At 62.9% G+C, this 25,319-nt stretch overlaps 1 protein-coding gene across 1 annotated transcript in view; it reads right to left on the bottom strand.

The window, feature by feature from the left end:
- Positions 1-1,518: 1,518 nt before the first annotated feature.
- The window catches only part of RBM19 (RNA binding motif protein 19), a 114,587-nt gene continuing 90,786 nt past the window's right edge, over positions 1,519-25,319 (bottom strand). Inside the window, exons 23-25 of the mRNA XM_029922255.1 lie at positions 21,059-21,179; positions 3,520-3,632; positions 1,519-2,970 (exon numbers count right to left, since the gene is read on the bottom strand). Of these exons, the coding sequence (XP_029778115.1) occupies positions 2,965-2,970; positions 3,520-3,632; positions 21,059-21,179 (240 nt within the window). The 3' untranslated portion in view covers positions 1,519-2,964. The remainder of the gene's footprint in view (positions 2,971-3,519; positions 3,633-21,058; positions 21,180-25,319) is intronic.

Here is a 25,319-nt window from a genome sequence, read left to right as displayed (position 1 = left end):
CAGCCTGTGCACACGAGGGTCTATGTGCTCCCCACCCGGGACCTTTTCATCTTTAAAGAAATTGAGGAGGCAAAAATTCTTCTCCTACCCATTTTAAAGATACAGAAATCAAGGCAGGAGCCGGCAGCACAGGTGGTGGGTGATTCCACTCACTCGTCTCTGGGAGACCTCCCCACCCCTCCCCTCAGCTAATGGCCATCCTCCTCCCGCGGGCGGGAGCCGGGACCTTCCTCACCAGTCCTGTCTGTCCAGCACCTTCCCCGAGCTGGGCCCCACGTTCAGACACTTTGTCCTCCCCTCCAGGGTCCCATGGGGCCTCTGGCTGACCCCCCACAGCTTCTGCGGTCCCCCAGAGTCTCTCCCTGCTCAGCGTCCCAGCACCCTGCTTGCTCACACAGACAGCCAACCCCCTGCTCTCCCACCCCTGCTTCCCTCTGGCCACTCCCCCGCATCGCGTTGCCCCCCACCCCGCCCCCCCCTCCCCCGTCTCCTTGCTGTGCCTGTCAGGCAGTTCCACCCTGTGGGTGACAACACCCCTGTGTGGAGGGCCCCAGGGACGGGGAGGAGCTCCCTGGCTTCTCTCTTCTATCAGCCCCCCAGGGCCTGAAGGTGCCCACCAGGCTGCTGCCAAGGAGCCTGGGAAACACGACCTGCGGGGTGCAGTGTCGTGTGCAGACATGGGCCACCCAGGCGGGGTTCTAGCTCCTGACTTGGCCAACGGCTATCTGCACACCTTGAGGTCAGGACCCGCCTCTGACCCTGCAGCCCCAGCCCTGCGGGCCCACTCCAGTCCAGCCTCCAGCAGGGCCCTCTTCCTAGCTGCCCCTGACCATCCGGGGGTCCCAGACCCCCTTGAGAATGGGAGGTGTCTGCATCTCCATCGGGAGTCTCGCCAGGCCCCGGGGCCACACCCCTTCCTTGGTGGCCACCTCCATGGCTTATTGCTGGCATTTCTTTCCTTGACGCATCATGTCCCATCGTCACTTCTGACTCCTCCTCATTGGCTTGCAGGTGCCCCATGTTCCTAGTCACAACAGTGCCCGGCCGCCTAGGCCCAAGGGTCGGGAGCCCCCACAGTTCACCCGGCACACATTGATGCGTGTGGTTCTCCCGGGGCGGCCCCTCCATCCAGCATCTGCATCCATCTTTGCTGGATGGTCATCTGGCCATGCCTCACCTCCTTCCAGAACCGTAATAGTGACGGCAGCTCTGATTTAAGTTTCGCCAGTGTTAGTTCCGGACGGTTCAGGGCTGCAGTCATTTTCAGTGGGGAAGGGACAGGGATGTCTGAAACAGGGACATGTGTGTGGGAGAGGGGTAGAGCATGGCCACTTCTGATAAAGCAGTCAGGACCTATCTCTGAGTGAGGAAGGAGAATTTAAACTAAGATCTCAAAGGGAAAATACAATAAGGAGAGACAGGAAAGACGTGGGGGAAAGGTGTCTGGGCAGAGGGAAGAGCCAGTGCAAAGGCCCTGGTGCGGGAGTGTGCTGGGAAGTGAGGACAAGAGGCAGGGCCTTCTTGCTGGGTGAGGAGTGTGACTTTATTTCAAGTGTGTGGTGGGCCCTCAAGGGTTTAAAGCTATGACTTGTGTGATCCAGTTCATGGACCCAGCTGGGTCCCTCTGCCTGTAGAGAATGCAGCGTCCCTGGGGACGGGGCAGGGAGGAGATGCGGGGGGCAGCCCCCAGGGACGTCCCAGAGAGCCAGCGTGGCACAAAGGCGGGGTGATGGGGCACCCCATGATCTCCAGGGGAGTCGGGTGCACTGCTCTCAGTTGCTTATGTGGCTGCTCCCTGTCTGGACAGTGAGCCCCTGGGTGGGGGGCAGGGAGGCCGGGCGGGGCAGGAGGGAGGGAAGGGCGCCCAGCGCCGCAGGACCTGGACAACCCCGCCCTGGGGACACTCTGGTGCTGTCACCAGAGTCAGTCACGTCTGTGCCGGCGGTGCCTCCTGTGTGCCAGGCCCAGGGGTCTGTGACCCTGTTGGGGACACGGACCCCGCCCCCCCCCGCCCCCGTTGGCCTGGCTCTGGCAGTGTGAGCGCAAACTGTGTTCAACCGGGAAGACACCTTGTGCCACTAAACAGGACAGGCGGCAGGGAGGACGGGCTGGGCCCGTCACCCCCAAGACTCACGGCAACTGGGAAGACGGGTCCCTGAGGGCCTGGCCCGGGCGGGACTGAACACGGACCCCGCCGGACAGCCCCACCGGCACGCTGTGGTTACGCCTGGTATCGGGCAGCCGGATGAAGACTGGACCCCTCCCCCCACCCGCCTCCAGAAACCAGACCCAGGGCCATGCGAAGTCAGAAGGATCCGGGCTGGCACCAGCAGCCCCAGCCAGAGGCCCCAAGTCCAGAACAAAAGTGCTGATGGGCCTTTTCTCCGGGCTTTACTAGGGTGTGGCCGAGCCTGTCACACCCCGGGTTGGCACAAGGTCGCGCCCTCTTACAGGAAGAGAAGCTGGGGGGCAGAGGGGACCTCCCTGGTCTGTGGCCACACAGCTGAGAAGGGCGACTCTGGGGTTCGGACCCTGACCAGACCAGCTGTGGCCCTTCCCCCTCCCCGCTGGGGGGTCCATCTTTCCGGTGTGTTTGCACGGGCGCCCCAGGCCCAGGATAAGCCCTTTGACGCTGCTCACCAGGGCCGGGGCACGTCTCACGGGGTCCCCCGCCCACGAGCAGAGGGTGTCCACCATCAGAGACGCGGCTCCGTGAGCAGCTCTGACACGTCTCCAGCCCCGCGCTCCGTCCCCGGCGGTCACACCGGGGCTCGAGGTCCCACATGACCTTGGAGCTGGACGGAGGCCAAGTCCCGAGCTGGGCGCGCCGCTGTGGGTGGCAGTGGGTGGGAGGCCCGGCTGGCAGCCCTGGAGGCCAGGGCGAGAGCAGCAGCGTCTGGGCCGGTCTCGTGGGCTCAGCGCCACACCTGGGGACTTTCGTGGACGGAGGCGGCAGTTTTCTCCCTAAACCTGTACGAGGTGGGAGTCAGTTTGCCAGGCAGAGGATGGGCCCAGAGAGGTTAGGTCCCTGGGCCGGGGTCCCCAGCCTGTGCAGGGTGGAGTGGGGGGCTTTGTGCCCAGACGGCCTAGACGCAGGGAGCTGCATCTCCCACGCTTGCTCCCATGCGGCTCTGTGCCCCGGGGCGATCCCCCGAGTCCCTGTCTGCCCCGGCCCTCCAGCCAGCAAGGTGGGTCCCTGTCTCCCCGTCTGGAGCAGGAGTAAGTGGGAGCGGAGGTCCTGGTGCTGCCTCGAGAGGCCCCTCACGTGGCTGTACCTCGCCTGCCCGCTCCCTTGGGTGCTGGGCACAGAGAGGGCGCACAGTGGCCAGTGGAACGTGTCAACCCAGAGGTCGACTAGGGCCTGGGCTGCCCTGGCAGTGGCCTGAGGCCACGTCCCCTCTGACCTTGGGTGCGCCCGCCCTCCTACAGAGCACTGCACACCCCTGCCCCGCCCCCAGCCCGCACAGCAGGAGCGCAGGAGCGGCTGTCCCAGGTCCCCAGGGCCCCGGAGCCACGTACCCTCTCGGTGCCAGCTCGCAGCTGAAGGGTTTGCTCCTCACTGTCATTTTCACTGTCTTCCAGCTGCTCCAGGATCTCGTCCAACACCACAGACCGCTTTTTCTTCGGGGGCTCTGTGGGAGCCCAGATGGCAAGAGAGGAGGAAAGAACAACCGACAGGGTTGGGAGGCGGGGAGAGGGGGGAGGGGGTGAGCGAAATGGAGGGCGGGGAGGCGAGAGTGGAGAGAAGGCGGGGAGGGTTGGGAGGGGGCACGGGGGACAGGGAGGCGACGGGAAGAGAAAACATGGGAGAGGAGAGAAATGTTGAGGGTCAGTGTTCTGCCTCGCCATGGGGCTGCCTTCCCCCAGCCCTGGCGACTCCCCTGTTCTGCCTGCCACCCCCTCCCCATCTCCCACCCGCAGAGGAAGGGAGAAGAGAAGGCCCCCTCCCAGCAGCTCAGAGGTTAACGGATCTCTGCCCAGCTTGCAGGGAGCAGAAAACCTTCGGAGCGGATGGGTCAAGTGAGGGCAATCGTTAGAGAAACAAACAGGAGCTGTTCTGGCTTTCTTGGGAGACTGCAGGCTCTCAATGGTATAGCAGGCGGCTGGATGGAGCAGGTGCTCAGTAAACATTGGGTGAAATCATGCTCAAAGATCAGAGAGGAGGTGTGGAGGGAAGAACAGCTAGAGTCTGCTTTAGAGGAGGGGCAATTTGACGTGGGCTTTGAAGGACGCACAGGAGTTCTCTGTGACTACAGGGGAAGGGAGAGCAGGTGCACAGCATGAACAATGGAACGGCAGGCTTGGCAATACCCGTTCCCCCAGGCCCCCAAATGCTACTGAGCACCTACTGTGTGCCTGAGCCCCGCTCCTCTTAACAACCCCACGGGGCACGTGTTGTTACTGCCTGCTGCACGTGAAGGCACCGAGCCACAGGCAGGTAAGTCTAAGGACCCTCGGAGAAGGGGTGGAGGCAGGATTCGAACCCAAACAACACCAAAGCCACAGTCTTCCCACTTCTCATGGGGGTCTCTGGTGTTGGCCACAGAATGCCTGGGACACCAAGGGCAGCTGGAGAAGGAGAGCCGGTCCCTCTGGCCCTCTTGGGGGGGACTGGTGGCAGGGGGTGGGGGAGTCTGGGCTCAGGTCTGACCTGCTGTCAGTCCCTCTTCTGGTCTAACTATTCACTGATGGTCAGCCTCGGGGCCCATGTCTGGGCCAAGTCCTGGGCCTCTTAGAGGAGGTCCTGGGCCCGTGACTTGGACGGTGGGCCTATTTCTTCACCGCATTCCTCCTACGATGTCCGGGGGCACCGACCCCCCTCATCTTCTCCACGGCCGCCTGCCCGATCCGAGCACTTTCACCCAAGTCCCTGCTCCTGCCACCCCTGCTCCACTAGGTCTGCTCTCCACACAGCAGCCTGAGAGATTCTTCCAGAACCGCTGGGGGGGGGGGGGGGGCTCAGAGCCATCTCCAATGGCATCACTCGAGCTGGCCCCCCCAGGCTTGTGCACTGCACGCCCACGGAGAGACCTCTGCCCCCACAGGACCCAGGTCACAGGGGGTCGAGCCCCCACTCCTGAGACCCCCTCTCAGAGGACGCCCCCCACCCAGCCTCGTGACCTTTCTCTGTGCACAGGGCTGTCCTGCTCGTTGCTATTCCCCCCTGCCCGGCACCCTGCCCGGCACCGAGTGCATGCTCACTGCTGTCTGCCTGGTGAGGGGGTGAGCACACGGAGCAGGAAGCGAGGACAGGCGAGGCTTGAGGAAGCGGTGGGGCCTGGCAGCTGCACCCGTCATTGTTAGTCATGGAAAGGGAGAGGGGGCAGGATTGGCAGGGTGGGCTGGGGGCAGGGGCGGCGGCCCTGGCGCAGACACACGCCGCTTCTTGCCGCCTCCTCCTCGCCTCTCGGTTTTCTTATAATCGCCAGGCTCCGGAGGTGCACAATGGCCTCTGGAAATTGAATTTGTGGGCAGGTAATGGGAGCCGGGAAATAGAAGGGCAGGAAAATAGGGCCTGTGGGCCTGTCGCTGACGCCCCCTCCCTGCTACTAAGAGTGGGGGTGCGAGCTCCCGGGATGGCGGACCCTCTCCCCACTCCCCGGGGCTCCGGCGGGCGGCCGGAGCGGGGGGCGGTGTCCTGCGGGGGAAGCTAGTCTCCCCCGCAGCCCAACCCAACTCGGCGGCACCGGCCATGGAGCAGGTTTGGGCACTCTCCCACCAGCCCTGCACCCCCGCACCCTGCACCCCTCCGCCCTCCCTCCCAGGCACCCCAGAAGCGATTGAACACGTCACTCCTTTGTCTCAACCCTACGTGGTGCCACCTCACCTGGGAAAGGCAAAGCCCTCAGGCCACCGAGTGGGTCCCTACCTCCTCTGCACACTCTCCCTCCTCACACATGGACATGGCCAGCAAGGGCCCCTCCCTGGTTCCTGGTCCCACTCCCCCACGCCCCGATCGCCAGGTCTCTGCACCTGCTGTCCCGCTGCCTGGAGAGCTCCTCCCCCAGGGAGCCACGGGGAACGGGGGCAAGGGGGGGGACTCACTTCTTAGGGGCGTCTCCCCGGTCTTGTTTAAAGTCCCAGGTCCCCCCAGTGCCCCCGCTCTCCCTTCCCTGTTGCGTTCTGCCACAGCATTTAGGGCTGTGTGCGTCTCACCGCTGAGCTCGCTCTCTGCCTCTCTCCCGGGAGCGCGGCCTCCACGAGGCAGGGGCTCTGTCTGCACCGTCACAGGGCGCCCAGGGCCTACAACAGAGCGACGCCCACAGCAGGTGCTCGGAAGGTACTTGCTGAGTGACTCAATGCATGGAAGGCACAGACGGAGGACGGGGAAGAGGTCAGGCTGCTGAAGGGCACACAGCAGCAGGGACGGGAACCAGAAGCGGTCTTTAACCACCTTCGTTCATGTTTTGGCCCCCTTACAAACAGAGACCGGGCGGGGCCTGCTGTGGGCCGGGTGTGGCCATGAAGGGGACAGGCCCCATCCAGGGTCTTCCTGGCCCACCGAGGGGAGATGGGGAAGGATCCAGACAGCCACAGTCCAGGGCAGGATCAGTGCCGGGACGGGGAGGCCGTGCTCCCGTGTGGGCTATCAGGGCAGCTTCCTGGAGGAGGCGATGACGTAAGCATGGCAGTGCTGACTCCCAGCTCTGGCCCTTTCTCACCACTGGCCGGTGGCTGTGCTCACGGCTTCACGGCACCCCCACCCCCGAGCCAGCACGCCCGCGGGCACCAGCCACGCTCAGTCTGCTGGGGAGGGAACCAGCTCTCCCACACGTCTGCCTGGAGTGCCGGCCCTGCCCTTGGCCACCCTTCCACCTTCCTCTGAGTCACACGGCACCAGGGGCCCTCTCCTTTCTGTGGCCATTTGATGAGCATTTAAGAGCCACATGTCCAGGGGCACGGGAGTGACAGAGGAAAAGAGCCTGCGGCACCAGAGCTGGGCTCCGACCCTACGCCTCCCTCCCTGGCGGTGGGGCCGCCACTCCTCAGGGCCCCTGCTCCCCTCCTGGGACAACTGGCTGGGGAAACTGAGGCCCACAGGGCGGGGGGCGTGGCCAGCAGAGGGACCCGCACAGGAGGGTTGCTGGACAAGCAGTGCCTGGGGGGGTCAGGAACCCCTGCAGGAAGGGGAGCGGTCACCCCACTTGGCAGGCAGAGAGATAGGGGTCAGGATGAAGTGCACACGCCGAGGCCCCCAGGGTCTCGCCTCAGTGTGTCCTGCCTGCGGCCAATGTATGCTGTCCAGGTCGTCCAGGTCGTGCGGCGCGGCGTCTCTCAGGGGCCCCGCCTCAGGGTGGGGGGCCCGGCCACGGTCGCACGGGAGCCCGTGACACTGAGACGGGGCACGCAGTTACCAGGTCTGGCATTAGGATCACATGCTCAGGCTCGGACACTTCCCCAGCCATGTCCCTGCAGGCCGGGCCCGCACCCTGAGGGTGACCCCTGAGGGTGTGGGGGCAGGGCGGCCCCCCACCTCTCCACGTCTCCAGTGCTGACTGAGGCCTGGAGGGAAGGCTGTCCCCCTTCCTGCGAAGGCCTCTCAGGGCCCCCTCCGGTCCCCTGCGCTTTCACACTCGTTTGGGAACGCACACAGGGGCACCTCTGCTCCGCCACCGCCGAGCCTTTCTGTGCCTCGGTCTCCCCTCCTGTAACACAGGGGTGCTATTGACGCCTAGCTCAGGGGCCATGGGGCGGGCTCACGGGGGAAATGAGCAGTGACCGGCACCTGGTTAGACCCCAGTGGATGGTGCAGAGACCAACATCTGTCCCTGTAACTCACATCACACGTGCGGACTTCCGTCTCACCGTGCTGTGAGGCCAGCGGGCCCAACAGGGCAGCGGCCATCTTCGGGCGGGGTGTGCGGCAGCTGTGGGGTCAGGGTAGGAGACGATGCAGCAGGTGCTGTGCCCATTCCCCGCCCCAGGCTGGAAGGCGGAGGTCCGGGGGCTCCGCTCACCCCGGCGGGGCGAATGAAGCAGGTCAGTGACCGGCTAACCCCACAGCCTTGGAGGCCAGACGACCCGAGGTCCCAGCCCGGCCGCCTGACAGCTCAGTGACCTTGGGTAAGTCGCTTCAGCTCCCCGGAACCCGTCCCCCAGGGCGGCCGTGCGCATTCGCCAGTCTGTGCGTGGAACCCCGCGTGGTGAGGGTCCGGTGCTCCCGCGGCCTGTGTGTCTGGCTCAGGTCAGCCCCCGACCGCCACCCCTCGCCCCCAGACGCCGCGAGCTCCCCGTGAACGACACCCTGCAGCCCCCTGCCCGGCCCCGCCTGCACGCCGAGCACCCTGCTAGCCGGAAAGACAGCTGCTGAAATCCCACTTCTCCGACATCAAAAGCCTCAGTGGGTTTTCACCAAACAAACATAATGCAGAACCGGAGAAAGGTGTAAAATAAATAAACAAAACAAGCTGTGCATTTTCTTTCGGCGTTACAGCTGCACCCGAAGATAAACAACAAGCGAATGTCACCAAACATCAATACCCGAGAAATTAACTTGACAAAAACCTCAGCCGCCCCCCAACAGCCCCCCAGTCCTGCCCCCCTCCCCGCCCCCCCCTCCAACCACCATTTTGCATTTCTGGAGTTCCCATCTAATGATTTTATTTTTCAATTAATTCCTTGACAGAATGCCAGCCCGCGTCTCTCTCCCGTCCCTGGCTGGCGCTGGCGCCCTGCGCGGAAGGCACAGGCAAGCAGAGACAGAAAGGCGCGGGCGGGTGGGCAGGGGGAGGACGAGGGAAAATGCTCCATGGGGTTTTGTTCCAGAGGCAGAGCGCCGAGGAAGAGGGCGTTCTGGAAGGGGCCGGAGAGCAGCAGGGGGCGGCGGCCAGGGGAGCCCACTGCTCCTGGCTGGGCCGCCCGGGGCGAGGAGCCTCCCCTCTCTGTGCTGAGTCCTTGCACTGACAGACCAGCACCCCGCTGGGTACATATACTGGAGTCTATAGATAGCTCCAGGCACGTGGTCAGCGCTGGGGAAGGGTTCGCTGCTGCCGCCGGACGTGAATGCGTGCAGGGAGTGTTCTTCCCTCCTCTTTAGAACGGGGAGCAGCTGTACCAGACCCGGAGACAAACACGGGAGCCACCATGGGTGTCCCATCCTGGAGGGACATGAGCGGGCGGCCCTGAGACATACAGTCAATGGCTTTCTCTGGCCGCTGGGGAATGTGCAGCCCTGGCATGGGACAGGCAGGGAGCGCTGGGGACATAAGCCTCTGCCACCAGCGAGGTGAGTTAACAGGGACTCGGGGGACACACGGCCCAGCTCCCTGACTCCTGGCGGACAGCTCTGAGGGGCTGTGCCCGGATCTGCCTGCTGCTGGCTCGAGGCGCCCCTGGCCTGGTTCCCTCCCCTCCTCCGTGATCGGTGATGGGCTCTGCACCCACACCCGCGTCTCCGGGTCAGCCCCTGGGGAACCCATGTCAGGACACCTTGTTTACGGGGACAGAACAGGAGGAAGCTGGGCCCCAGGCCCCTGCGGAACATCTGAATTTGCTGACGGGACTTAAAGACTTAAACAGCTCATTGCCAACACGTGAAAAAAAGGGGAGAAATTATACAAGAGTCTCCATTTCAAGTTTTTCTGGACGTTGGCTGACCGGGCCCACGCCCTCACCTCAAGTACCCTGTGCCAGGCCTGGGCATCCGCCATGAAGACAGCTCTGAAGATATTCTGAACCGTCAGCCGTGGCAGCCTGTCGGGGCTCCAGGGTGGGCTGAGCCCGGGCTACTGGGAGCGAGCTGGGAGCGGAGCACGAGGGGCCGAGAGGCACGGAGTCCTGGCCTCCTTGGGCCTCCTGTCCCCGGAGCTCTGCAGGGGAGGACAGGGCGGGGCCCCATGCACCTGCTGGCACTGGGTGGCAGGCCGGGTGAGCGGTGGGAGAAATCCCCCGAGCCGCATGGTATTATTGTCCTATTTGTCAGGCCAACGATGGCTCTGGGGAAGTCCCCCGACCATACTCTCCCCTCGCCCCATCCTGCCAGGGATGCTTATGGGCCCGAGGCTCAGCGGCCGCCCTGCAGGGGAGACACCAGCATGGCCCTCCCTGGGGGAGAGCTTGCAGCAGGAAAGGTGTGAAGCAGATGGAGCCCAGCCCCCACAGCACCCACCACTTGCAGCAGCAGCCTCTCGAGGCCAGCGGTTCTCTGCCCGGCTGCCCAGGAGAACGATCTAGAATCCACTGGAGCCGGGCCCCACCCCCAGAGGTTCTGATGTGAGGGGCCTGGGGAGGGCGCTGGTTATCAAGACCACTGGTCACTGCCCTTGCTAATCACCTCGGGGCTCGGGGCTCTGGCTCGCGGTGAAGCAGGGGACAGCATGCGGTGTGGTGGGTGGCCCTCGCCCCGGGCATTTCTGTGAACCCCCCCTTCACAGGGCCTGGGTTACTCTGGATTTAGCCCCAGGTAGGGCTATGGGGCCAGGCAAAGCCCGGGGGCTTTTGGGCTCCGTCCTATACAAGTCTGTGTTAGTTTCAGATGCCGGAGGGACCGGCGCAGGCTGGGGAGGACCCAGCGGGGCCAGGTGACGGTGCCTCGTCACGGTGGAACAGAAGAGGAAGAGCTGCATGTCGTCCCCTGCTCGCCTGCCTTGGGCCTGGAGGCGGCTATCCCTTTCCAGCAGCTCCGTGGGCAGCAGCCTCCCGCCCCCTCCTCTTGGCACGGCCCTGCGGTGGGAGTAGGGACCGGAAGGGAGGAGGCACGTGGTCTCCTCAGGGGGCCAGGGTGGAAGGGAGTCTGCGCCGGACCTGTGAGTGCACAGGCCTGATGCGGCCAGGCAGGAACGGTGGGGAGACTGCAGGTGGGCCGCGGACTGCGGCAGCTCAGCCCTGCGGCCAGTGCGCACAGAGCCAGGGTGGTCACACCTGATTTTTCCAGAGGCCAGAATCTCAATTTTCAGGTCCAATCTTCTGATAGCAAAATAGTGGCAATTCATTAAAAAAACAAAAATGCGCTAGTCCGTATTTTACAGGCAAAATAAAGATTGGCGGCCGAGCTTGGGTGCTGGCTCACCTGTGCGGCCTCTGACTTCCTGTCTCTCTCCTCTCTGTGTCCAGAACCCCATTAGTTTCCCTGTGGCCGTGCGGCTGTAACAAAAACCTCCCTGCCTGTCTGCCTTCCCGGTTTCTCTGGCCCGGGCCAACCCGTGATTCAGAAACAAAACCGGCCGCCCCCTGCCGCCAGCCACAACCCTGGAGGGAAGCCCACCTTTCTCCTGCCCCTATTTCCAGTGCTCTGGTCCCCAGGTCCCTGAACCCCTATCCAATCCGGGCCCGGCTCCTTCCCCTCCCAAGTCGCTCTGAAATTCTCCTTCTGTCAGTTTAATTCTGTGATCGATGAGGAAGAGCAGGAGAAATGGCCCGGCACAGCTGGCTTCCCCGTTAGCCCTAGCAGGGATTCCTGGCCTCGCTGGCGACGGCTGAGTGAAATGTTTGCGGAGCGCAGAGAACACAAGTCAATAACAATTTAGCTGGATTGGGAGCAAGTACCTTCCCCGCACGGACAGCCGCTCCCGAGGGAAGGGGAAGAGAGCTCGCAGGATATTGCTGAAGCACTTGGAAATATTTCCAAAACACTGCTCAGAGAGGCTCGGGGCGTGGGGCAGGAAGGAGGGAAGGGGAGGAGGCAACTCGGGGACGGGGCTCCAGGGCCCTCCAGCCTCCCTCTCCCCCAGCACCTCTGCAGCGGGGAGCATGCGGCTCTCTGCACGGGGATCCCTCCCCACCGCCAGCCATTGGCACCCTTGCTGGCAGCCACTGCCCAGGGGCAACTGGACCGAAACAGCTCTGGCTTCTTGATGCGTCTTCTCTAGATTCTGCCTCCACCAGCTGGGGTGGCTGGAGGCCTATGACAGAAGAGCGATGGCCTGGCAGGGTCCAAGCTCTCTCCTGGGGCCACCCACTGCCACGCCAGGAGCCGGTGCAAAGGTAAAACACCTGGCCCCACAGTGGCCTTCCTCTGTGGCGACTGGGACAGGCCTTTGATGCTTCTGGAGGAAGGGCTGTGGGTCAGAAGCCTTGTGGGGGAGGGTGGGGAATGAGAGGCACCCAAATGGAGGAAGAAAAATGAGGCCCGCGGAGCTTACAGGAGCCCTCTGTCTCCGCGGAAGGAGCTGGAAAGATCCACGGCAAAGGGATATTTTGAATAATAAATTCTGTGACTTCACATACTTGCTTGAACTTTCCCGACCGTGGTTTTTAAAGCCTGATGATTATGTTTTCATGGCCAAGATCAAGACGGCGTATTTGCGAGGGCTGGCGTGGGGATAACGGGCTCTCCTGGTCCCCGATCTTTTGAAAATGTGCTGCCCTGTGAATGATTAAGTTATGGAAGGGGGGTGGCGGTGAACTGTTGCAGGCTTTAAATATCATCTGTATGCTGATGACTTCCAAATTTATATCTCAGCCCAGACTTCGCCCCTGAGCTCCGAACTCATAGATCTATCTGCTTGACATCCCACGGGGAGCCCTAATAGGCATCTCAACTCCCCTGTGCCCCCTCCCACCCCCCACCTGCTTTTCCCGGTTTCCTAGGCTTCCTCATCACAAGGCACTACCATCCTTTGAGTGGCTCTGAGCAAGAATCTCCACGCTGGCCTTAATTTCCCTCATGCCTTCTAGAAGCAAATTGGGCTGGCTCTACCTTTATCACACAGGCTCAGGTCACCTGCTTCTCTGCAACCCCACGCTCTAGCCCCACCCAAGCCCCTGCCCCACTGGCCCCTACCTCCATTCTTGCCCTTCTCTACCGCAGACCCCCTGTAGCGGCACGGAAGAGGTCTGACTGTAAATCAGGCCACAGCATTCCACCTCTCCTCTCAAACCTTTGAGAGACTTCCTACTTTACGCTGAATAAGAAGCCAGGCTCCCTGCCAGGCCCCACAAGGAGCCCTGCTGGCCCCTCTCCAGCTTTGTTTCCTAGCATTCTCCAACCTGGCACCGTTCTCCAGGCCCAGTGGCCTGCTACGACCGGCTCCTACCCCAGGGCCTTTGCACCTGTGGGTCCCTGTGCTTGGAATGTTTTTCCTCGGATCTTCTGCTGACTGGCTTCCTCCTTCCCATTGCAAAAGCACCAACTCCTTGGAAAGGCATTTTCCAAGCACTGCACTTGAAATCTCTCCACTCCTCCCCACCCCTGAGGAGTGTACTATTCCCTTCCTACTTTCCTCCACAGGGCTTGCTATCATCCGACTTCACCGGCATTTACTGTTTCTTCTGTGTCATGTGTCTCTCACCCTCAAACATCAACTCCATGAGGGCAGGGGCCTTTGCTTTTGTTCCCTGCTTTGCCCTCAGTGCTGAGTAAGGCTTGGTCATTAGGAGGTCAGTGTGCAGTTGAGTGCGTGAATGAATGAATGAATGGAGTGAATGAATGAACGGAGTGGACGAGGGGCAGCGGAGCAACAGGGCTTCCTTTCCAGGGAAAGCTGCAGTTCTTGAGCAGAGCGCTGCAGCGGGGGGGCGGGGGAGGATGAGGGGGTGGCTGTGATGCTTCTAGAAGCGTGCACTCTCTGGGAAAGCAGGGGTCGTGGTGGGCTTAGCCCCCCGCCCCATGGCTTTCAGAGAACGTAAGGACAGTGCGTCACAAGCCCCAAGGCCTGTGAACTTGAGCCAGTGGTGAGACGCTAAGTAAACAGTTTGGCCTCTATGGCACCCAGTCTGCTCCGTGTCCACGGTGTGAGGACGTGGCCGTCCACAACCGGTCAACAATTGGACATGGCTGTGTGCCAAAAACACTTTATTTGCCAAAAAAGGCCGTGGGCTGGATTTGGCCATGGGCTGTGGTGGGCAGCCGCTGCCCTGCCCGGGCTGGGGGCCCAGCTCCGACAAAGGGGGATAACCTGGGATCTGATAGGGGCGTCTGGCTATCGGACGTGGTGAACCAGGCTAATCCACTGAGCAGTGTGCAAAGCTGTGTGTCTGCGGCAGTTCGCAAGACCTCTCTGGGTCTCTGCCTGCACCTCAGCGGGACAAGAGCACTTCTCCCTCCAGGGAGTTGGGAGGCTCCCTGCACAGAGCGAGCCCCCCACACGGCCCTGCCCTCTCCTCTCTTGCACCCGACTCAGTCTTTGCTAAGAAGTCACATGGCTGCCTCTCTCACAGCACTGAGGTTCAAGGCGGGGAAGGGCTGGCTTCGGGCCAGGCGGGGCACCGCGGCCAACTGCATGCATGGCCACCATGGGGCCTGCAGCGCACCCTCTGGCCCCCCGTGCCCCGGGTCCCCCCCCACGGGGTGACAGTGAGGAGAAACCGAGCGGCCTCCCGCACGGTGCCCGGTACATACTAGCGGCTCGGTTAGGAGGGGCTGTTCCGGTGCCCATTCGTCGGCCCCATGGATAGTTACAGAGCGCCCACTCCAGGCCAGATGCAGGGCCGAGGCGGGGGGGGGGGGGGGGGGGGGGGGGGGGGGGGGGGGGCGGCGGTGCGGAGAGGGCCCCGAGCGCGGGGAACAGAGCCTCCCGGGGACAAGACGCAGCAGACAGTTGCACATGTGAACACGAGTGGCAGGAAGACGCACTGGGGGCGTGATGGGGGAACTGAGAAGATACGGGGCATTGCGTAAAGGGCGAATCTCTGGTGCTCCGGGAGACCTGAGGTCAGGCCCCTTCCCTGCCTGGTCCCCGGCTACAGGGGGGTGGGGGCAGCGAGCCTGGAGGCTAGTGACCGGCCCGGACAGGCACCCACCCGCCCCGGGAGAGGGCAGGTCCCTCTGCTTCCGGAACCCGGCGCGGGTGGGCGGGGGAGGCGAGCGGCCAGCCGCTTGCCATGCGGCTCATGTCCGCTCTCCCGGCTCCGGAGGTGAGAGGTGCCGCCGCTAACCACAGCCCATCAGCTTTCCCAGCTGGAATAAGACAACGGCGGGACGCGGAGCCGAGCTCCCGGCCAAATAAAAGCCTGTTTGCCCGGGCCTCCCCAGCTGCGCGGGCTCCGGAACAGAGGCTCGTGCGGGCGGATTGCTGCTCTGCCATTATGTTCTCCCGGTGCCACTCGTGGGTACCGCGGCCTGCCGAGGGCCTGAAAGCTTCTCGAGGCCTCGACCCTGCTGGTTTGCAACACGCTCGGGAAGAAAGAGACACAGCCAGTGGCCGACTTTCCTGCTTCTTCCCGTGTTCGCTCTCTCTTTTCACCCTCCCACATGCGAGGTGCGGAAGAATAGCACTTCACCCACCGGGGGCTGCGAGGCGGGGCTGGCGGGGCTGGGAGGGGAGGCAGGGGCAGGGCAGGGGCGAGGGGAGGGCGGCTCTGTGCAGAACGGCCGTCTCGCTATTCCCTCTCATAGCAGCTCCATCTGCTGTCACGGCCTTTGCAGACTCAGGGCAACTTTTCCTACGACTTTCAAAGACCTGCCCTGTGCCGTTCAATTTGATGGGCATTTGGTCGGCATCACCCAGTGACTGGACACGGCATCCCCTGCCATCTTACGGGGGCGACGGGGAGGATGAAGACTTCCGGGCGGTGGGGACGCTGGGGGCTTAAAAGTAGCGATCAGTGCAGGAGCCCAGGTCAGCGGCGGGCACCAGGCCGGGCACCGAGCACGTCCGGACCCCACAGCTGTGTCGGAAGGCAGGGCGTCACTGCCACTTTCCCCAGTGAGGAGTCCTCCTCCTCCTCCTCCTCCTCCTCATCCCTACTGTGTGCTAAGTGCTGACTGTGTGCCAGGCAAGGGGCTCTGTGCTCAAGACACGGAGCACTGTGACACCCAGAGTCAGACGCAAACGCCCCATCCCGAACGCCGCCCACGCGCCGGGCACATTCCGTCTCTGTCACATGCACACTCGGGATTGCCCAGGCCTATAAAACGTGGGGCTCCTCTGCTCTCTGTGTTCTCTGCCCTGAGTATACCCCCCGGTAGCCGGGCCTGACTGTGGCGTGGGGTCAATGAGGTGCACCTGGCGGCACAGAGAGGGGACACGTTTGTCGCACGCTCACTTGTGCCCGGAGCTGCTCCAGGTGTGTTATAGGCATCAGCTTCCTTGGCCCGGACCAGGCGGGCACCTCAGTCCCACCGCACAGGTGACAGAGCGGAGGCCCGAGAGCCTCACCTGGGGTCACGCAGCAGGGACAGGGATGTGGCCTGGGGTGAAAAAGAGGGGCATCGGCGCACACCTGCCGATAGGAAGACTCCCGACTTGGCCACGAGCAAGTAGGTGCCCCCTTGGGCAGGCTTTCTGTCCCCTCCGTGCCTCAGTTTCCTCATGTGCGACACGGACGGTAGCGACGGTATTTAGCTCCTAGGATTCTGCAGGGCTCAAACCTGTGATTAATGCCCTCAGGCAGCACCTGGCACGGAGGAAGACTTAACAGATGAAAGTTGTTAGGGCAGTAATAATCATCATTAGCACTCTCTAGCCCGAACGGCGCAGGGAGCTGCCCACCTTGACCCAGGCTCGTTGGGGACTCGTGGCCGGAGAGGGGCCGGTCGCAGGGCCCGGGCGCTCTTGGGGGACCAGCACGCTTCATGCCTGGCCCAGCTGAATGGCAGAGGCACTGGCCTGCCTTTCCCTGGCCTCCATTCCACCGGGAGCGCTTTGTCACGGCCTTGGGCTTCAGGCTGGGCAAATGGGGCTGGGCCTCCACCTGAGGTCCGTGAGCCTTCCTGGCAGAGCTCAGTGCGTAGGGAGGAAGCCGGGCACGGGTCCACCTGCCCTCGGAGCCTGCCAGGGCCCTGGAGGCACCGAACAATGCGGGTTTGGACATAAAGGAGCGGGTGTTTTTCGCCACAGGGAAGGGGCAGAGCAGGGGAAAAGGGTCTGGCCAGGAGAGCAGGAGGCCAGCAGCCCTATTCTGAACCCGCAGGGGGTTCCTGGAGAGATCAGACAGACAATGGGGTGGGTGGGTTAGAGGGACGCACGACTCAGGGCACCTGTTCTGCGCAGACGCGTCTACCCCCCTCTCCCGGGCCCAGCGGGCGTGGGAAGGACGGATGGAGCCAGTGCCCCGGGTCTGGGGCTCCTCAGCCTGACTGTACGGGACTGAACCCGGCTTCCCCCGTTTACTGCCTATGCGGCCCCGGACAGGCTACTTCATCTCTGCGCCCCTCGACCCTTCATCTGCAGAATGGGCGCACAAGCAGCCTCGACCTCCTGGGAGCGTGGGTGGAAAAACCCCAAAGGCATCTCCCACTGATTTTGTTACTCCGTGCGCTGTCTTCACAACGGCTCTAGAAGCAGTGCCTTGGTCAGGCTGGTTCGTGGGTTCGTGGCGCTGGGGCTCCTCCCTACACCCCTGGCCAGAAAGCGGTGGAAACGGGGTCGTGCTGATGACCAAGGTCGACGCTCTTTCTACAAAAGCCAGCCTTTTGGGGACCAGGACCTTACAGAAAATCGGACAAGACCCTCCTGCTAGAGGGGTGCGGGTGCACATGCACACACTCGCACACCCCCGGGGGACGACACTTCTGGGTGTTCACAGCCCCTCTGAGGCCAGCCCTAGACTAGGAGGCACGAAGACAAGGTTCCACAGATCCAAGGGTACAAATCCCTGTCTCTTATCTTGCCGTGTTCTGGAGAGAGCTTTCTTTTGTCTTAAGAGGATTATCCTGTGTTCTTTGGGAAACAGTGCTGGGCAACGCGACCGGGATTACTCTCAGGATCTCTGTCCCCCAAAGTCTCAGGCTGCCTTTCTGCCACCTCTTCACGACCCAGACAGGGGAGGCAGTGTGGCTGCGCTTGCCAGAGACCCTTCCAGACCGGACCCTCCCGCCCCTCACCCCAGCCGCACGCCCTCGCATGGCGGGCACCACACGTTTTCTCTGGTGCCTGGAAGGTGTCCCTGGGGGACCTGGCCCTCTGGCTTACAGATGGAATGGGCCAATGGGAGCCCAGAGGAGAGCAGATGTGGGAGGAGATGGAGCTGCAGGCTACCCCACCCCCCAGCTCCCCACCTGCTTTGCTGGGTCCCCTGTCACTGGCCGTATCCCCCTGCACCAGGGGCTGCTGGCAACGTTTCCTCCCTCGGCCCCTGTGGGCCCGGGGGTGGGACGGGGGAGTGGCAGGGGGCGGACTGCTCACCTTTGGGCGGTGCCCACCCCTCCGCACTACAGCCTCTTCCTGCCAATCCTCGGGGTGAATTCTGTTCCCTGGGGGGACCCGCCCGTCTACCCTCAGTGCTGGGAGGGCCTGGCAGCACCAACTTCTGCACCCTCCATTAGCTCGGTGTCGATGACCCTTCCAGAACCTGCGAGGAGACGATGTTCCTCCTGGAACAAAGAGAGTCTAAACACAGAGCTCGGCTGACCCTCAAAACTGACCTCAGGGGCCTCATGTCCCCTCTGCACTTGTGCTGCCTCGCCTGGAAGTGGGGACTCCGCGACACGCACCCCACAGGGCCCTCAGCGAGGATGCGCCAGGTCAGGCCCGATGACGTTTTCCACCACGATCTATTATTCCTTCCCTCCCGTTTCCGGAAGGGACCGGGGAGATTCTATGTTCCGGGTCTGGCCAAGTCTGGACGAAAGCAGCCATGCAGTGAATGCTCACACACCCCATGCCTAATACAGGCCCCACGCTTCCGGAAAGTGGCGCTCGCTCGGTTGGGGCGGGAGGCCCCAGAGCCGGGCTGCTGTTCACACCTGCCACTTTCCAGCTGCAAGACTGCGGGCAGCGCCTCAGTTTCTCTGTAGAATGGAGTCCGCGGTGCCTCGAGCGGCTGGGGCTCCGCGAGGAAATGTGAGACCACACAAGTCCCAGACCGAGGATGGGCCCCGTCACCCCGACACTGGCCTGGTCTCAGTTCTCCTGTCCGTAAAACGGGGCAAACTGTGCCCGTCTCGTGGGGCTGCGGGGGAACTGATGGGCAGAATCATATAAATATGCCACAGCCTCTCCCGCTGCCAGGACCGTCCCTGCCCGTCTGGGCCTCGGCCGGCAGTCGATGCTCCGAGACAGCCAGCCCCACGGAAACGCTTCTGGCCGAGCTTTCCGCTGGGGTGAGGCGAGAGTGCTGTCTTTGGCACTCAATTTATTGAAGGGGGCTTCTCTCCCAGGCAGGGCACAACTGCTGAGTCTGCACGCCGCCGGCCCCGGGGGGCGGGCGGCTGGCGGGACCGGGGAGAGTCCCTTACACAAACATTTGCCGACGGGTGCATTTGGGCCTGTCGATGGCTGTCGATACGGACAGGCTCCCTTCCTGCACGTCAGGATTTGGGGACTTATTGAGTCGTAAGCCGGAGACTGTGTACTCAGTCCTGATCCCTCCGGCTCTGCTCACTCACTCCCCAGCCTCCGCCTGAGGGCCTGGCCTGTGCCGATACCGTGCCAGGCATGGGGCGGCCCTGCCGTGGACCCACGACACAGTCTCCCTGCTGGCAAAGCCATCAGTCCAGTGAGGACAGAAAGCAAAAGAAAGAAACTACTACACAGCAGGGAAGTAGAAGAACAGAGCAGAGGATGGAGCCATTACTGATACCTGAGAAGGGGGTGGACAAAGGGAGGGCTTCCTGGGGGAGGTGTCATTTGAGCTGGGCTGGGCTGAATAGGCACCACCTGGTTCAAAAACACTGGAGGGCCAGGCATGGTGAGCAGAGGGAGGGACACATGGTGAGACGCAGAGCAGGGCCGGCGGGCACAGGCAGGGGCGTGTTCTGAAGGGTCCAGCAGGCTGCGCTTCGGTCCTATCTCTGCAGTTCTCAGCACACGTGACGGGGCTGTGGCCTTGTGTCCCCGAGATGCTGCCCAGGACCCCGCCTGCTAGCCCAGAGCAAGACACGTGAGGCCCAGGGAAAACACACAGCCCGGTCGGTCTGCCTAAGCTGCCGCACGGCTGGGGCAGCGAGGGCCACTGGCCGGGAATGTGAATGAGTGCGTCCCGGACCCAGGCTCCATCCCTACGCGGACAAGCAGGGGGAAGGGTGTGGCCAACACCCCCAGACTGCCCCCGGGTGACACCACTGGGCAGCGGCAGGTGCTCGGGTGAACTGGTCCATCCGGGAAAGCCCCTGAGAGCCACCCCTGGAGGAAGACAGGCTGCTGCCTGAGACCTGACAGCAGCCAAAGCCGAGGCCACTCGTGAGACCACGGGGCCCCTTCGCCAAGCCCAGCGGGAGGAAGGGGCGCACTCCCAGCTCGGCAAGGCTTCCCAGACACCCTTTGTTAGGCCGCCGGGACCCAGTGGTAGGAGGCCAGCAGCTGCCCCTTTCCGGCCGGGCCCTGCATGCACTTCTGAGATGGGAGAGGAAGGAGACAGGATGCAGGTTCATCCCGAGTGTGGGGGTGCATGGGGCATGCACCTGCCATGTGCCCGGTGTGGCCCGGTTCTTGGGGCTTTCCCTCCTCCCCTCCTGAATCCCCAGAACTTTCTGGAGAGGACAAGGCCCCTGTGAGCCCCCATACTCTCCCCTTCATCCACCCCAGCCACACTGGCCCCCTTGTTTCTCATGTGCCAAGCCCAGGTCCCCAATGCTCAGGTGGCCTTTCTGTGGGCACGAATGTCCTTTCTGTGGGCCTTTCTAGACCACCCGCGCAAGCAGTGTGCCCACCGGCATCTTCCACCCGGACCGGTGGCCCAGCCAGGTCACAGCCGCACGGTGAGCGCTAGGATGGAACAGGTGCTCAGTGTTTTTGGGGGATGGGCTGAAAATCGGCGATGCCACAGGATGCCGCAAAGGTGTGTGAGAGGTGGAGTCAGGACCGGGGACCACCAGGCCCCTGGCAAGAGTGCACGGCCCTCAAACCAAGGAAGTGAGGAGGGCCGAGGAAAGGGGTGGCAGAGGGTAGGGGTTTCGGTGGGAGTGACCCCCTTGGGCTGGCTGCTGCGTAGAGAAGGCCACCAGATGGGGGCAGTGCCAGCCAGCCAGCCAGCAGACACCTGGCAGGACAGAGAGCAGAGGGGGATGATGGGGCCGGAAGGGGACAAACACTCTGACCCCAGGCTCTTCCTCTCCCCGGTGTCCTGCCAGGCCTGCCAGTGACCCAGCCCAACCAGAAGTCAAAGGGCACCGAGACTGCCGTCGCGGTGCCCGCTGGTCGGCCTGCGGGTGCGGAGCGAGGAGAGGAAGGCGGATGGCAGAGCGGGGGACAGCTGGGGGGCAGAGCGGGCACCCTGCCGCCCGGTGGGGCGCACTTACCGTGGAAGCGCTCGGCCGTCTTCCGCCGCAGGGCCTGCAGGCTCACCTCGGAGTCGGCCCACTCCAGCACCAGCCGCCGGCCGTACAGGTGGGTGCTGTGGCACAGGGCGTGGAAGGCTCTCTGGGGGGGGGTGAGGGCAGGAAACGAAGTGTCAATTAGCTGAGACCTACCCGCAGATGCTCCATCCCGCCCCCTCCCGCCCGCTGTGACCTCCAGCTCAAAGGCCAGGTCCCGGCCCCTGGGAGCCCCGCTCTCTGGCCAGGGGCTGGGAGCTCGTGGCCACTTTATTCGATTAGAGGGTTACGTTCCCAGGGAGAGAGCTGCAAGTGACGGTGCTGTCAATACCTCGGCTGTCCGGGCCCGTAATTGGTGCAGGGCCGGCGCCGTCTTCCCCGTGCCGTGTCCTGCCGGGGGAGGGCCACCCCATTAGCTGCCTTGCCTCCCGCCGGGCTGTCGGGCAGCGCTGCCCGCAAGGGCCGAGCCCTGTCGAGCTATGGTGACAGCCCCTCGCTGGCCCCCAAGGGCTCTGTCCTTCACTAGCCCGCGGATTCCGTCCCCCGCCTCTCCCTGCTGCCCTAGACCAGGCCGCCTCCGGCCTCCCAGGCCCCGGCCCCTTTTCCCGGCCCAGCAGCCCTGGCCTGCCCCGGCCCGGAGTCCACGTACCGCAGCTTTACTGAGATACAGTCCACACGCCACGCAAGCCACCCATTCGAAGCATACGGCGCGCCAGTTCTCAGGACATCCAGACGTGTGCGGCCGTCCCCACGCCAACCTCACGACGTCCCTTCCCCCCTCCACGCCACGCCCTCCCCCCCGCACCCCGCCCCCAGCAAGCACCAGTCTGTTTTCTGGCTCTCCGGATCTGCCCATTCTGGACATTTCATACAAAGGGAACCCACAGGACTGGTGAGCTCCCTCCCAAACGTTGCAGGGGCGCAAGCTAAGGGGAGCCTCGTGGGGGCCCTTCCTGGAGCACTCCCGTGGCTCACGGAGGCCACGTGCCTGGAGCCTCCGTGCCTGGGCTTGGGTGCGTTACTGAATCTCCCCGGCCTCAGTTTGCAAATCGATGAAGTGGGTAAGTCAGTGGCATGCCAATCTCAGGGTTCTAGGGGAGATGAGGAAGGTGCCTAGAACAGTGTGGGGGCACACAGTAAGCGCTCACTAGATGCAAGCTCTCCTCGTGGTGGTGCCGACCCTGCAGACTTATCACGCTTGCAACCTGAGGCCTCGGGTCAGCAGAGGGTGCTCGTGAGCCCTGGAAGCCACGGTGGCTAACAGTGGCCCCTTGGCCTCTGCGGCAGCACCGAGTGACCCGAGAAGAAGGGCCATGGGGCCCATCCGTCAGGCTTCCTCCGTGTCATCAGGAGCAGCATGGAACCAGGAGGGCTCTGCACTGGACCCGGTCCCACCCCGGCCCTCAGCTGCAGTGCGACTACTACCGGCTGGACCCCCTTCTCCCAAGAAGAGCTGCTGGAATCCAAACCCCCGGGGCCTCAGGTTGTGACCTTATTTGGAAACAAGGTCTTTGCAGATGACATCGAATTAAGCCGAGGGCATACTGGAGGATGCAGGTCCCTTAACTTACGGCGACTGTGTCCTCGTAAGAGACGGACGCACAGACACAGGGATGCACGGTGAGCGCCCCATGGAGACAGAAGCCGCGGAACGCCGCTGTCCCCGGATGCTGGGGGAGAGAGGCGGGGAACAGGCCTCCCTCAAAAGGAACCAAATGGTCTTGGCCCCTGCAATTTGGACTTCTGGCCTTGAGAACTGGGAGCCAGGACATTTGGGTTGGTTTTGTCCCCGTGGTGCTGTTACAGCCACGTGGGGACCTTGGGAACGCTGAATGTCCCACCGCAGCCTCGGTCTCCTCATCTGTACAATGGGGGTTAGGGTGGGATTACCACGCAGCAAGCCCTGTGGGGGGTGCAGAGCTGACCCCCCCCCCGCACTACGGAGGAACCCAAAAAGCATGGGTGGGCCATGCGCCCTCTGAAAACAAGACATGTGGCCGAATTTAAAAAACAACCACTTTGTTCTCAGATCTGCCTTTCCGAGGAGGGCCAGGTGCAGGAAATTTTTTCTTTCCCTTTTCTTTTTTTTCACTTTAATTTAAAAAACTCTTTCTGACGCCAGCAGAGCCGCTGTGTTTGTTCCACGCGGAAATAAAAACGCATCTGGACCCTGAGCTGAAATGGCCCATTCCGGGCTTTAAAACACACGCGTTCTCAGCTGGCGCAGCAGAGACAGCCTGGCGGGGGAGCCGGGGGTGTGAAGACGGGGGAGAGGAGCCAGCCGGGAGTCTGGCGTGTTCGGTACACCGTCCCGGCGCCGGGGACCCCGAGGAGCTGTGGCCCCGGGGACATGGCTGGGCGGGGACGGCCGCAGCCAGCGTCTGGTGGAAGTGGGGCCTCGGGGAGCAGAGGGGAGCAGAGCGCGGGGGTGGGCCTGGGCGAGAGGCCCCAAGCCCGGCCTCGCTCGGTGTCAGACCACAGGGCAGTTTCCCTCCTGCCCCCGGAGCCTGGAGAGGTCTGGGGAAACTCCCTTCCAGCCCCCCTCTGACGTCACCCCTACCATCCTCCGTGGAAGGGATTCTGACATCAGGAGGTGGGCCGCTCTGGTTCAAATCCCTGCCGCGCCGCTTCCCCGCTGTGTGAGCCTGGGCAGGCGGCTTGACCTCTCTGGGACACATGTCCTCAAGAGGCAGCACAAAGGCTCCACGAACGTGCAGCCCAGCACTGCCACCGCCCCGGGTGGCTGTCACCTCCCCAACGGATGCCCTCTGCTCCCCTCTCGCCACAGAAGAGCAGGAATAACGCTCAGAGGGACACAAGCTCTTGTGCGTTTGGCACTGGGAGGGCAGTGCGTGGTCCCCCCAAAACCGCAGGGCTGCCTCCCCTAGTCCTAGTCCCTTCTGGTCACTATGAGACCAGGCTACTCCCCTCAGTGCCCACTGTCCTGGTGGCTGCGACGTGCTGGCCTCAAACTGTCACAGGCAGCGGGGACAGTGACTCGAGGCTATGATTGGCCTTGGACAGTCCGGAGTGATTGCATTTTGCATTTCACTAAAGGAGCCTAATGAGAGTTTGCTGTATTGAGGGGGCGGTCCTTGGGGGGGGGGGGTGAGGGGAGGACACAGCCCAGGCCTCGGGGGGCCTTCAGGGGAATGCAAGATAAGACACTGAGGAACATGGAGGGTTCCAGGCTCAGATGAGGGGAAATTGCAGCCCTGGCCTCTCTGGCCCCGGGGCTGCCTCCCTGGCCTGTGTGCCTCCTGAGACCCATGCCGCCTTCTCCCAGAGAGTTCCGGAACTTCAGCTGTGAGCACATGCCCTCCGTCAAGACGGCCTCGTTTATATTGGGGCGCCCGGGCGTCAGTGCCATGCGGTGTCTCAAAGGGAAGTTCCTGACTATGTGCTTCTCTCTGCTGCCTGCTTTCTGCCCTCGGGATGAAATGGCCTGGTCCTTCCCACGGAATCCGGACCTCGGAGCCCATGACCACGGCCTGCTCATGAGGATGGACATCACTCTCCCATTTCAACGAAAGGAAAACAGAGGCACTGGCCAAGGTCTGTATGCAAGTCAGCTTCCTTCTTGCTTTTCCTTCCCGACTCCGTACATTCCCATCACTGGGCCTTTATAACGTCCGCCCTGGGCTCGGAGGAGCTCCCTCATCGTGGCTGCCTTGCCGGCGGCCCAGGGCGGGCCCTGCTCTCCTCACACAGGCTGCAGCCGGGCATCCTCCCGTGCCCTGTGCACCGGCCTCCATTCCAGCCTCCGCTGCTCAGCCTCAAACCCTGGAGGGAAGGCCCCTCTCCCTGCTCCCCTAGTACAGTGCTCAGGACAGTGTGCCCAGGAGACATCTCCCCTTACCCGCAGGGGACACGTTCTAGGTCCCCTGTGGATGCCTGAACCCACAGATGGTACCGAACCCCATCTATACCACATTTCTCCAGGACACATGCCTATGGGAAAGTTTGACTTATAAATCAAGCATAGTAAGAGCCTTACCGACAATAACTAATAGTGAAAGGGAATAACTAAGACAACACAATGTAATAAATTATGCGAACGTGGTCTCTCTCTCGAAACATCTTACTGTACGGAACTCCCCCGTCCCCTTGTGAGGATGGGAGACGATCAAAGGCCCGTGTGACAGATGGAGTGAAGTGCGTGGCGTGGGCGTGGGACGTGGTGTGGGGCCACGTGGCCTGAGGAGGAGGGCCACCTGCTTCTGGACCACGGTCGATCGTGGGTAAC

Source organism: Suricata suricatta, chromosome 14, assembly GCF_006229205.1.
Source record: "Suricata suricatta isolate VVHF042 chromosome 14, meerkat_22Aug2017_6uvM2_HiC, whole genome shotgun sequence".
In the NCBI taxonomy this organism is placed as follows: Eukaryota; Metazoa; Chordata; class Mammalia; order Carnivora; family Herpestidae; genus Suricata; species Suricata suricatta.
The sequence above is the reverse complement of the archived record's forward strand: the minus strand, read 5'-3'. Positions and strand labels throughout refer to the sequence as shown.